The sequence below is a fragment of the Chrysochloris asiatica genome, unplaced genomic scaffold (genome assembly GCF_000296735.1).
Source record: "Chrysochloris asiatica unplaced genomic scaffold, ChrAsi1.0 scaffold00121, whole genome shotgun sequence".
NCBI lineage: Eukaryota > Metazoa > Chordata > Mammalia > Afrosoricida > Chrysochloridae > Chrysochloris > Chrysochloris asiatica.
In genome coordinates, this window is record NW_006408639.1 from 9,702,364 (window position 1) to 9,715,745 (window position 13,382).

At 44.3% G+C, this 13,382-nt stretch overlaps 1 protein-coding gene across 1 annotated transcript in view; it reads right to left on the reverse strand.

Moving 5' to 3' along the window:
• Positions 1 to 1,663: 1,663 nt before the first annotated feature.
• NR2C2 (nuclear receptor subfamily 2, group C, member 2) overlaps positions 1,664 to 13,382 on the reverse strand; it is an 84,203-nt gene continuing 72,484 nt past the window's right edge. Inside the window, exons 8-14 of the mRNA XM_006868674.1 lie at positions 12,175 to 12,308; positions 11,001 to 11,178; positions 10,027 to 10,148; positions 7,731 to 7,870; positions 6,184 to 6,321; positions 4,230 to 4,335; positions 1,664 to 2,025 (exon numbers count right to left, since the gene is read on the reverse strand). Of these exons, the coding sequence (XP_006868736.1) occupies positions 1,851 to 2,025; positions 4,230 to 4,335; positions 6,184 to 6,321; positions 7,731 to 7,870; positions 10,027 to 10,148; positions 11,001 to 11,178; positions 12,175 to 12,308 (993 nt within the window). The 3' untranslated portion in view covers positions 1,664 to 1,850. The remainder of the gene's footprint in view (positions 2,026 to 4,229; positions 4,336 to 6,183; positions 6,322 to 7,730; positions 7,871 to 10,026; positions 10,149 to 11,000; positions 11,179 to 12,174; positions 12,309 to 13,382) is intronic.

Sequence of the window (13,382 nt, forward strand, 5' to 3'; positions counted from 1 at the left end):
CACACAAATGTGCTTCAAAATGCCCTCTACTAAAATCCTTTGAAAGCACCCTAAAATTCCATTGTCTTGGCCACTTTAAAAACTTTTTAAATTGACTTCACAGTCAAAAAACTAAATTAAGCTGGCCAAACGCAATCCTTTCCATCATTTTATAATGGGCATCCACTCTTTTCTCCAAAATTTGCTTCCAAGGTATGACCTATAAAGGACTCTGCCCCCGCTGACTTCCATAAACAATGACTTCAGGGTCCAGTAGCCCTTTTTAACCTGTAGCAGCCTTCATTGTGTCAATACAGTGCTGCAGTGCTGGCAGTCTTGCAGCCCACAGGGTTGTGAGGCCTAACCTCGACATTACGTGTCCAAGCCAGACTGCAGCACTGTGCAGGGGGCTGGGGAAGCGTCATACTGGGATTTTTTTTGGACATCATCTGATCAAAAGATTCAAGAGGCTCAATCTATCTAGTCTTACAGGATCCACTGTCTTAACCTGGGTTATACAAGAAGAAAACAGAAGAGCCTGACCTGGTCTTATAGTTGCCAGTTTCCCCAAACAAATAACCCTGCTGCTTTTTCAGACCCAATGGAACTGATAACTACTGTGGCCTAGCTAGAGCTTCCTTATCATCGTATTGGCTGCCTGGAAACTCAGTGCCAGGCTATCACATCAGGGAAAGAACACCTTGAGAGAGAAGGGTTCAGTGTGAAAGAGCAGGCAGCCTCTGAGATGGTTTGCTGGCCAACACCTGGGGGAACCAAAGTGCATGGTATACCAGGGCTATTAAAAGTCAACAGAGAGACCTTTTGAGAAACTGATGTTTAAGGCCAACTGAAAGAAACTGCCCTGAGACTATCCCTTCAGCTCTGCCAGACCCTACCCATCATGGCCAGTTAGTGAGACTCTGCACAGCCCGACTGCTAGGATGCTCCAACTGAGGAACGGAACCATTAAGGAAGAAACCCCACACTCCAAGGGCACCCCCATGGCCCTCAGTTGCTCCAGGCCACACCTTGCACTGTTTGCTTGGTTCTCTGGCAGTGCCTTTCAGTTGCTGGAGAAATGCTATGTCTGACCTGGCAGTTCATCTCTGACTGGCTGCAATCTGATTCTGAGAAGCATCACCAGAGGAGAAGTCTGCATGCTGCAATCCCACACCAGGGAGCTAGAAAGGCATCAACTCTACTGCTGGAAGCTTCTGCTTTGAGTCTACCATCCTTCCACTGCAAGCTGCAAGTCAGCCTCATTTGTGTTTGTTCACTACCAGTATGTGCATACAATTAGGAATGACGCCCTCTTCTCTGAAACATAAACGATTGTCTCCTGTACCCTAGTGAGTTTTTACAGAAATCATTAGCATTTCGGCAAAAGATAGACAGTTTTCACTTGCCCTGTCCACAGGCAAGATGTTGCTAACATTAAGCATTGACAAGTGCTTAGAAAGTGCTAATATTATTACCCTGGTAATTAGTATCTATTAATTCCAAGGATATTTTAAACATTATATATACACACATACTGTTCTCTTAGGTTCTTTTAGTTTCAATACTAGTCTCTGACATTATAAAATTTTTGTTTTTTTGCCCTTTGAGAATTTCTAAATACAAATTGAATGAAAAGATTGTTTCAAAATCTGTTACTTCATCAAAAGGCATTAAAACATTTCTTATGGCAGGAACAGGTCCTATTAGTCTTTCCGCAGCTATTTTCAGGAGCTAACAGGTAAGAAGAAACCAAGTAGGAAATGGCTAACGTACTGGAACTATGTGCACATACCAAATACCACTACTTTTATTTTCTGTGTATCTGGATGACTGGAGGCGTCTTCGGCACCGTGGTAGGCGTGCAGCATGCACTATAGGCTGGCTCCAGTGATCTGGCCGTTGTATTCCGCCGTCTCCATCTTGAGGATGTAAGGGATTATGCTGTCTATTGAAACATTCCCAATGAGGCCAGTAAAAAAGAGTTCTTCAGTTATGTTGGAGCTCATCAGCCTAAGTGCCGGCAAGCGGACCAGAATCCGGGCCAATCTGTAGGAGGGAGAGATGTTAGAGAAACGGAAACCACCCTTTAGGCTTGGGCCTGGATGACTTCCCAGGACCCTATGGGTATTATTCACAATAGAACCAAACAAACAGACACACTCCTGACTTTCTGATTTCAACAGTTCCTCTTGTAGGAATTTATCATGGAGAGAAAAAAAAAAAAATGCATGCAAACATATCTGTACAGATGTTCCCTTCACTGTTACTGATAACAACTCTTCCTTCCCCTAAAACTAACAGACCAACTAACAGATCCTGGCCACATGAAATTTAAGGTACAGATTAAAGCATGCTGCTTCCGGATAAAAGAATGTGAGATGAATTTAAAAAAAAAAACAAAAACAGGTTAGTAATGATTTATATTCCTTGGTATGGAAAGATACCCATGACTTACAGCTGAATACACTTTTCATGACCAAGCCGTGCACAGCTGCAGGTACACCACTCTAATCTGTGTACCTTTATGGGTACATATGTATGCAGTACCTCTGGGGAGGCCAAGTTCTGGGTTTTAAGAGTGACTGCACCCAATTTTTTTTTCCTGACTTGCCCCAATTTCTAGTGTTAATGTTATAATGAAATATAAAGCAATAAGTTTTTTCATTTTGCAGAAACCAGGGGTGGGCGAGCATACTGTACTCCTGTCCTGGAGGAGAGCTGGGCCCTGTGCATCCTGAAGCATCCATGCCGTGGGGCCCAGCCACACCAGCTTCAGGGATTGGTCTCAGCACACAACAGAAGGATGCCCACTGCAGAGGGCTTCTTCATCACAGCCCCCTCACCCACCCTCTCCTTGGGAGGGCGGGCTTCCTGGAGCCCAGACAGCAGACCTGAGAGGCTGGCCAGGGTATCCCTCAGTAGAGATGCATAGAATGGGGAGAAGTGGAGAGGGCATTTCATGAGGAACAAACAAGACAAGAAAAGGCACAGGAATGGATTAAAAATTTAATCTGTCAACAGGAGGCACAAACATCTAGGGCCCTTTCTTGGGAATTGCGTTGAGAGCATTTCAGAGTCCTAAAAAAAGTTTCCCTGCTCTTATTTTAAGCCTCACATCGCCTGATTCACGCACCCAGGTCCCATAGGTAGATTTGGATGGTTCATGCTTTTCCCAGAAATATTTTGTTGACTTTCAAAGGCCAGAGAGTTGCTGGTGTGAAGATAACTCTAGAGTGTGCAGCAGCTCTGCCAGGAAGTCCCAAAAGGGCATTTTTAGGAGCTTGCGGGAGTAGGTCTGTGGCCTTGTCTGGGGACACCCTGCCTACATGCCTGCTTAGATGTATGAACTTTGGTTGTGTGTGCTTTACACTGTACACACTGAAGTTATGTTATTCTACATCCATGATTAGATCTCCAGTGATTCCAGCAGCAACTTTTATTTATACCATGGATGTATGCCTAAGTGAGGCAAGCTCTTTGCCAGTAAATCCCCGAAGCCCTCCCTCCGACTACACATACACACAGGACCTGGGGCATCTCTGCTTTAGACACCTGTACACTGAGGTCGATTGATGCAAGGACACAAGTCTGGGGGAGGCAGGCTGATACAACTTTCAGGACTGTCGAGTTTGCTCTAAGGTATACTTTGGGGGGGTAGAACGGGGAGGGAAGTGTTCAGTGATTCACTTGACAGGCCCCAGATGTTCCTGACGCCTCCTGGCGCTAAGCAGCGGTCCCAGGAAAGAGCTTTCCCAGCCCTCATGGGAAAGCCTGTCAATGCTTTCTGCCCCATCCCATTCAGATTTCCTACATGACAGAGGCTGACGCAGAGATATTTTTTGCTGTCTACTCATTATAGTTAATACTGTTAATTAACTATTACCCAAATAAAAAACCTTTTTCAACAGTTTATAAGAAAGAAAATGATTGTTTTATACCACTTGCTAAGTCTTTACAGGGTGTGCTTAGTGCACTTGTGGTGTAAAGAGATGCCAGAGCTTTACAAGTGTGTGGACACTCCATGAGAACACAAGCCCCATGCACTGTGTGGGTCGGAGAAGAGACCACGGAGACAAGAGTCCAAGCCCTGAGATGAGAAAGAAGGCTACAGTTGGGGGCCTCCCACATTCTAGCACCACCTGTGAAACTGGAGATGCCAAGCGAGATGGAATGGGAGGGTTCACATCACTGAGAGCTGATCCAGCCACACTCCTTCCTGCCCAACCAGAGCATGTGCCTGCATGTCTCACCGGTAGGTATCTTCCGAGTAGGTTTTCTGAACATAGTCCTGCAACTCCATCTGTGCCTTTTCTTGGAATTTTTCAATCTGGCTTGTGCTGGTTAAACCTGGATGATCTGAAAACAGAAAGTGCCCCCAAATTCCCATCTGTATTTGGAAAGACTCACTGCAGACCTTTTAGTACTTATTTTACTCAAATTTCTGGCAAACTTCTCAAGTACAATAAATTGAGTTCTGAACACTGATCCACTTTGGATGCTTTGTCTGAGAAGTCCCACCCAGGTTAGTTCTGGACACTTGGTTTCCTAATGCTCCAAGATTTTGAAACCATATGAAAATTTCCTTCTAGATATTTAATCAGAAGTATTGCTACTAGGATTCCATATATGTACAAATGTATTCCAAACATGCACATTTAAATGTGCATGTGTCTGAAATCAGTGGATGGCTGTAGACAAGTTCTCTAATTAATACACTTGTCTCAATCTTGTTTGGTGTCTTCAAAAAAGGATACTTTTTGTGACATGGAAAAAAAGTTTCTTTAAGGTCAGGAATAATATCAAATTTTAATGGATCTCAAGTGGACATCTTTCTGATGCACTGAAGCTTTTCAACAGGTATGGGGTGGTTGCCCACATAATAGAAATGGTTTTTAAATGGATCAAGTATTTTAAGAAGGTTAGAAGATATCAAAGTTAAGCCCAGAAGGGGAGACCATCAACCTCGACAAGTGAAAAACATATGACTGAAGCCCAGAAACTAGTAAGAGAAGACCAAAGAATTACCATTGATTCAATAGCATTAGTACATTGGGGTCTTAAATGGTTTAGCATTGGCCTCAGCAAGCCTTTGGCTTAAAGGATGCCAGAGTGTTGTGTGAAGCTGAGCTAGCTCCATGAGCTGATCTTGCCACCTGTCATTCAACCAAGATAGAAGCTAATGAAGGTTTTTATGGGGCAAGTTGTAACTGGGATGAGTCTTGGATTTACCAATATGATCCAGGGAGAAAGAGCCAATCAAAACAGTGGCTTCTGAGGGAGCCTGCTTGATCAGTTAAATTCAAACAAGACTGGGTGTGTTATGAGTGGTACAGTTGTAGAAGCTATTGTTTTTTGGAATCTCAAAAGGGTCACCATCTTGATAGATATTCTCGACACAGGATGATCACAGGGGCTGGGGGCTTATTATGAATAGATTTTCAGAAAATTGAAAATTGCATTGGTTGGAGAAAGACCAGGAAAGATGCACTGAGTACTTTTTTCCATCTTTATAATGCACCTGCTGGTTCCCCAGGGTAGCAAGTACTGTCGTACAGGAATTTCATTGGGAAAACCTTACCCCATCCACCCTACAAGTCCTGATCTTACCCCTTCAGACTTCTTTTTGCTCTAAAAATTTAAAGAACATTGAAAAAGGAACACAATTTTAGTCCCTCAAGGACGCCCAAACTGCCATTTTGATGTGGCATGTCTAGAAGAACACAGAATTCTTCTGAAAAGGGTTTGAGAGATGGAAACACAGATTTCAGAAGTGCCTACGCCTAGAAGGTGGAGGATGTGTTGAGAAACAATAGCGTCACATTTTGATATTTTGTTTAATAATGGGCTCTATGATTTCAGAACAACACTTTTTGACTGACAGCATAGGAGCTGAAAAGACACTGGGTGTTATACTCTGTTGGGCACGCAGTAGTTTTATTTGGCCAATGGTTTAATGAGGACACAGATATTTAAATCTATGGAGTGCGTGAAGTTACCAGGCATTGTTTTTAAATAGTTTCAGTAGAGGCAAGAATTTAAACAACCTTAAGATGGCTGGCAAAGTCTAAACACTATGAGAACATTTGTTCACATACACTCTGGCAGGGCTCTCTATACACCTCTGATGACGTGACATGTTTCATGTTCAGAAGTAGCAGTAGACACAGGAGGAAAACTGACATGAGTCCCCACCGTATATCTTACCCGGGCTAAAGAGAACTATAGCTTTAAGGTATGCATACTCATAGCCGTCTATATCCAGCTTCGCCATACTGTTACAGAACTCCTGCAGCTTCCAGATGTGTTCCATGACTTGCTTTATCCGGTCACCAGAAAGTTTATCTAGAAACCAACATTACAGACCCTCTGAGAAATGCTGATAGGCACAACTAAACCAGCTTCTTAGGGGCCACAGACTGGAAGAAATGGGAGAATAATTGAATAAATCACCAGTATCTCCAGATGGTCAAGGACTTCATTTTCTAGGTGAAGGTGAAGTGGTAACTCAGACTGTCATTAAAGGGAACCGATGTGCTTGATGGGAAGAAATGAACTCAATCCAACTCTTGTCCCAGCATGTAAATAGGTATACAGATTCCATTGCATTGTATAGTCTGCCTTCGTAATGAACCCCCTGGGCAGGTGATCCCCCCCACTGACCCCACATCCCTGAGCAGTACTGTTGGTCTGTCAGTACAGATTAGTAATTCCTTCCATACTGTGCTTAGGACCCATATGTCAGTCCAGATCAATGGTTAGGTTTTCTAAGTCTCTACAGGTATGTAATAAGTGCTTGTCAATCTGAGCATTACTAGTGGCAATTTCACTGGGAAAACCTTACCACATCCACCCTATAGTTCCAATCTTGCCCCTTCAGATTTCTTTTTGCTCCCAAAATTCAAAGAACATTGAAAAAGGAACACAATCTGAGTCTCTCAAGGATGCCCAATTATTAGTGATCAAAATTTTATGTGATCTCAACTTAATCCTCATGGCAATACTTTGCTGAAGGTATCAGTATCACTTTACTCAGTTTAAAAACAAACCAACAAAAGTTCATTTGTGACTAAGTCTTACTTAAATTCAATTAAGATGCTAAGTGTTATTTAAAAAACTAACCTTATGTAAATATTCTGAAGGAATCACTACACAAGCAAAGATCTGGCTAGGTAACTCACATTCCTAGACATCCAACCCTGGAGCGCCCAATGACAATTGCAGTTCAGTTTCATGTACTCAGAGTTCTGCTCACCAAGGTTTGATGTGTTAGCCTCACTCTTGGATGGTCCCCTCTGGACAGTGGCTGTCAGTGTGTACTGGAGCAGATGGGCTGAGCTAAGTGCACCCTGGACTGGTGCGTCTGCATGTTCTCAGATTGTGTCTGGCTCTTCTACTTACTCCGAGCTTTAGGGTAAGTCAGGAATCTTATCAGGGCTTCAGTTTCCCCACATGTAAAACTGAGATAATCCCTACTTTCTAGAGTTGTGAAGATTTGTTAAGATAAAAGGGTAACCTGGTCAATGAAAATAGAAGGTGTGACCATTCTGCAAATATCTACGAAACAACTATGCACTGAAGTGGGCAGCTTTTCTCAATCACTGTTTTGTCCTGCCCTCCCCTCCATATTCATTTTATGAAAAGAGGCAAAAGATACATTGACTTCCCAGCCAGTCCATGGATGTTGTGGAACATGACACTGAGGTTGGCCAATTGGCCTTTGCCTGGTCTGGGCCCCGCACCTGAAGCCCTACCTTCCTGGATGCTGTTCTGCAGGTGGTTGACGATGGCAGCCAAGATGGTGGAGAGACTCATGACCTGGGCACATTGGGCTAGTCCGAGTGTGAAGAGCTCGTTCCAACAGGCCCGCACCAGGCTGGTGTTGCAGTCCTGTCTAGTGATACAGAGAAGAGGGTGTGTGTGGGTGTGTGCTGGCCCTTCAACAGGGAAGGGTACATGTAGGCACAAGTCCCCAGCATTCTAAAAACAAAGGGATTCAGCAGGATCATTCTCCAAAAAGAGCCCTGTATATGAATGCCCTCACTGTAGTCCCTCTGTTGATAACCTAACCTATCCCTGAAAAAAGTTTAGACTTAAATACAGAGAAATTTTTAAAGGTATGATCAAACACTTCCTTGTTGTTGTTAAGTACTGTCGGTTCCATGACTCTATAGGGTTTCTGAGGAGTGGCTGGTGAGTCTGAACCACTGACCTGTTTACAGTTCAAACCGAGCTATGGTTGAGTGCTTATCCTACAGCACCACCTCAGGACTCCACTTCCTATAGCCCTCTACATTTCCCAGGCAGCCTGTGCTTGGTGCTATCCCAGATCCTGCAGCCACAGTCATAAGTGCCTATGGGGATCCAAGGACCGAGCTACGGTGGACTCTGGAGGGTAGGAAACACACGCTCCATCTGCCCTCGAGAACTGAGTGAGGGCTTCCAAATCCTGAAGTGAGATGGGCCTGAAGTAGGGAGTTTACTTTCAATTGGAATGTGATTTATGTGCAGCACACGACAAAACAGCATCTCCATATTTTCAGAAGCCCACAGACACATCATGCCAACGACCTGTCTCAGGATGTCAAAGTTTAGAAAACTGGGCTCTCTTAACTAGGCTATTTCCTTCATTGGACTCCAAGATGGCCCAGCCCAGGTGGTGCAAAGGCAAAGACACCAGAGTTACCTCACTGTGCCATGTCCAGACCTCTCAGAGGCACACCTGTTGTTTCACTATGTTTAGTACTCCTCAATACCAATTGATGAAGAGCATTACACAAAACAGAAATGCCACCACTTTGAACACTACAGCATGTTTTGTCTGGATTAAATGTGTTCTACTCCATCCCATCCCTGGCACACACATGGATGAAAACTCCTGTGGAGGAGGTTCCAAATTTCTCAAATCAGACTTCGATGGCAAACGGTAGATAATGTTTAACTCCCTTAAAATGTCTGTTTACTAGTACCCAGGATGCCTGGAGTGACTCCATCTTCTCCCATTAGCTACCACCATGTCAATTTACTCAGTAGTACCTGCTTGTACAGCGCTTCCCAGAGCAAGGACCCCAATCTTCCTCAGCTCTCCTTTCCTCATGAAGCGTTGTGAGCATTCCAAACACCATTCAGGGCACATTCCACCTGGCACACCCTAACTTCTACTGAGTGCCCCTCACCAAAACCCTGTGCTCAGGCAGTCAGTGGATTAAGAACTTTATAGACCCTAAGCCCTTGCAAGGATTCTATTGCAAGGAAATTAGAGGCTCAGAGATGTAAAGTAACTTGTTCAAGGTCACATAGCTGGTAAGTTCTACTTTTATGGCTTCAAGCCAAAACCAGTGATCTAACTCAGTAAACAACTGGCCCTCCATTCTGGTGTTTTCTACATGTGAATTAACTCTTGGTTTCTTTCCATTGTGGTGTTGTAGAATCAGCACTGGATTGCAAACCACAAGGTTACTACTTCAAACCCACCAGCACTTCTCGGAAAGCCTATATAGATAGGGTAGTTATGAGTCAGAACTGGCTCGAAGGCACTTAACATCTATCTCTTAACCAGACTCTCTGCTACCTGATGGGCACAATGGCAGAGCCGGTACCGGGATGTAGGAAAGAAATCAGACAAACGCACACAAGCAGTGCTCAATAAAGAAGCAAGCAGGTGCTTCCTGTAGAGTTGCCCATAGTGTTGGTCGGCATGGAAGTAAGCTGCTATACGAGAAAGTAAACCAGTGAACTTGTGTTTGAGGACATAGTTGCTTCACATGCCAAGTTCCTGATGATCTAGGACAGCCTGCAGATCACTCTCTGTGAAGCTCATTTGATGACTCCTACCTCCTAATCCACTCCATTTCGGGCACCTGAAGGAGGCTCAATCAATGTCTGCAGAGTGGTGTTGAACCGGCAACCATGGGTACCTGCTACCAGTCCAGTGAATTTTTTAAGTAGAAACTCAGGATCACCTCACCTAGGCCACAGAAACAAACTAGAAGGACCTTTAGAGACATAGACCTTGACCCAAGGATAAAAGCAGAGAAAAAGGCTACTTACCCAAGTGCCTGAAAAGCTGGGATGGACCTGGCCCAATGCATTGAGAGGAAGAGCAGGCGGGACGCAGACTCACAGATGTAGTGAACATTGAGGTACTCGGGCATGGGGCTGGGCATTGTGAGCTGGACAAGAGAAGAGACAAAACTCAGGAGCTGCCTCTGCTTGTCAACCCCAGTGGTAGTCACAGAGTCACAGTCACTGTCTCTGATTTTAGGGTGCCTGTGTGTCTCCTGCAGGGGCTAGCAGGTGAGGGAGCTAGAAGCCGGAGGGGAGATTCCAGTATACTCACACAAAGGCGTACTCCTTAACTTTTGGCTCAACTAAGTTATTTGTTTGAAGGCAATCCCATTTTGAGTCTTAGGTTAAAATCCAAGTTGAATCAGGGGAACAGGTCAACCTCATGGACTACGAGGCATTATGTAGGTAGCCTCAAGGTAAAAGTGAAAGCCTAGTATTACACGTGGGGGAAATACCACTACTAGGATGTCTGATCTGGGCTGCAGGTGCCCTTAGTCTAGAAGGGGCTCCACCTGAAGCAGGAATCCTACTGGGAATCTGCATCCTGGACACCCCTGGGTAAGCATGGGGAGGGACCAACTTAAACAACTGGCCAGATCTCAACAGCAAGAAAAACTCAGGCAACAAAAAGACTCAGTCTGGAGAACTAGCAAGCTTCAGGGGGCCTGGGAGTGTCCTACAGAAAAAGAGGGGCAGTGAAGGAGAGAGGGAAAGACCCACAGGGACCTGAGAGCATTTTACCAATCAGGACATTTACAATTTGTCTTCTGTGACTCTAGAACCAGTCGTTAGGAAAGCAAGTTTGATGGTGGTTTGGGGACTTTATACTTATACATCAGACACCACAATATGGAAATGAGCTCATTCCAGGGTTTGAATTTGAATACTGCTGACCAACTTCAGCATAGAGGCCCCTTCCAACAGGCTGGGGCATGCGGTGAGGCTAAAGCACTCACCTTAAATGTGACGTGTGTGTCTGAGAGGAGAGGACCTTCAACTTCAATGATGGGTGTCGATTGGTCTCTGCTGATGACATGGATGCCCCCTCCTCCACTGGAGTCTATGCCGTCTGCCAGGCTTGGGGGTGAGGAGCTGTCTGTGGTATTAAGTGCTTTAGCTAAGGTATCGAACGCCCTGTACGCAAAAATGAAACAACAAGTGCTGTGAATCCACAGATTTGGGGGGAACAACAGAGCTCTAGCAGAGATAAAATTTAGAAAAATAGTAAAATGGGAAAGGAACTAAATTATACCTGCTAGCACTGAAAGCCTGTGTTTACTGAGTATCTACACATCATTTCAGGCACTGAGCTATATATACTATTTATTTCCACATATCATTTCTAATTTTTCATAACTCCCTCTAAAGTTGGAATTCTCTCCATTTTACAGAAGCAAAAACTAAGGCTTAGAGACATTAAATCACTTTGTAAGACCACCCAGCTAGTTAAGTGGCATAACCAGAATTCTAACTCACATCCCATCCTCTTTACACTGGCCCTAGATTTCCATCTTGCTGCCTGACCACACATGAGCATGCGGGCAGAGCATTCGTGTGGCCCCAGCTCCTCACCTGACGACTGGCACAATGGGCAGGATTGACTGGTCCCTCCTGAAAGGAGCAAACACAAGAGCCAGGCTGCAGAGAAGAGCCGTCCTCTGCAGCCAGTTACAGACGTCCGGGACCAGCTACTGCTATCTACCAGCTGTATACACCTGCCTGCTGGTTTTAAGGTCTAAACTCACTACTTGAAAAAAATATGAGTAAGAAAAATAAGATAAAATAGAAGCAAAAAAGGGGGTGAATTATTACTATTCAGGTGCAGTATACAGTGATAAACACAAATAACATCTAGCCACTGCAACTCCCCCCACCCTCTGATTCCAATGAATTAATCTATTTCCTGTTTTATTGTCTAGAATGAAAAATAGCTTTGATTGCTTTACGCTTTATAATGTAAGTGGGTCCAAATTCCCACAGTTAAAACTGGGAAGAAGACAGATGTGCAGGTTCACTGTGACAGCCCTCGATTAAATACAGGGTGGGGGTCACAATGCTACCATCCACACTCACAACACAGCAACTGTGTGTGCACATTAAGAGGGGAACCCCGTCCTCACGGGCTCGTACCGGGTGATTTCGCTCGTGGACTGGTCCTCTGGCTGGATCTCTGAAGTGTCACCGTTGTTAAGGGATTCACTCAGGTTGGCAAGGGAAGTCACTACATTTGCTAGGGTACCCAGGGCTCCCTGGCTTGTTTCTGCCTATTCAACAAAAAATAACAACATTAAAAATGAGCACATGCTCACACAACAATGAGACTCTTAGGCCAACAAAGGTATATGAGAGGGCTTCAAAAAATAGAATTAAAGGATAATGAAATTTTTCCACAAACTTTTTGAAGGCCCCTCATATTGCATATTTAAAACAGGGCTTCCAACAGGTTCAGCTATGGTTTATGCACTGAAATTGGACCAGAACAGTACCTGAATTTTCCGACTGTGGATGAACTGGAATAGGGAAATGACACGTTTAAGCCCTGGACTAGGAGACGCAGAAGTGTAGTGAACCCTTTCAGGAGCCTGGATTATCTCCAGGACTACAGAGAGCAACACACATTTCGAAGCTGCGTGGTCAGTTACTCTGATCAGGGCACTGTGCTTCTGTCTCTGTTGGTCAGATCTAGCTGCTATGCAATGCACATGCAACCCTTCGTTCCTAAAAGGGAGATTACGTTTCTAGCTGGGCATCGACCTGTGCTTTTGCCGTTCTAGTAGTGACATTAAAAACAACGCAGGTCCGTTCTAGTTTCAGTTGCCGGCCATGCAGTAGTTCGATGCCCTGGTCTAACACAGCTTCTCTAGGGGGTGAGTCTAAAGGAACAGCACACAGGAGGTCTGTCTACTTAAAGGGTGCATCATTTTGTATCTTGCTTGTGAAAATGCTTCCAAAAATGTACACATGCAGATAAATTGAATGTCACCAAAATTACAAATTTGTGTGCTTCAAAGGACAGGGTCAATCAAGAAAGTTCAAATGTCCCACAGAATGGGACAAAGTATTTGAAAATAGTCTATCAGTTAAAGATCTACCCCACTGATGAATGGATAAATAAAATGCTTATATGCATATACATATATATACATGTTGTTGTTGTTAGGTGCATACAAGAGAATAAAAAGGAATGAAGTGTACTGCTACATGCTACAACATAGATGAACCTTGAAAACATTATGCAGAAAGAAGCCAGTCATTTATCGGAAATGTCTAGAATAATCTCTAGATGAGTGTTTGCCTAGGGCTGGGGTCGAGGGGAGGGCACTGTAGGGCTACCACAG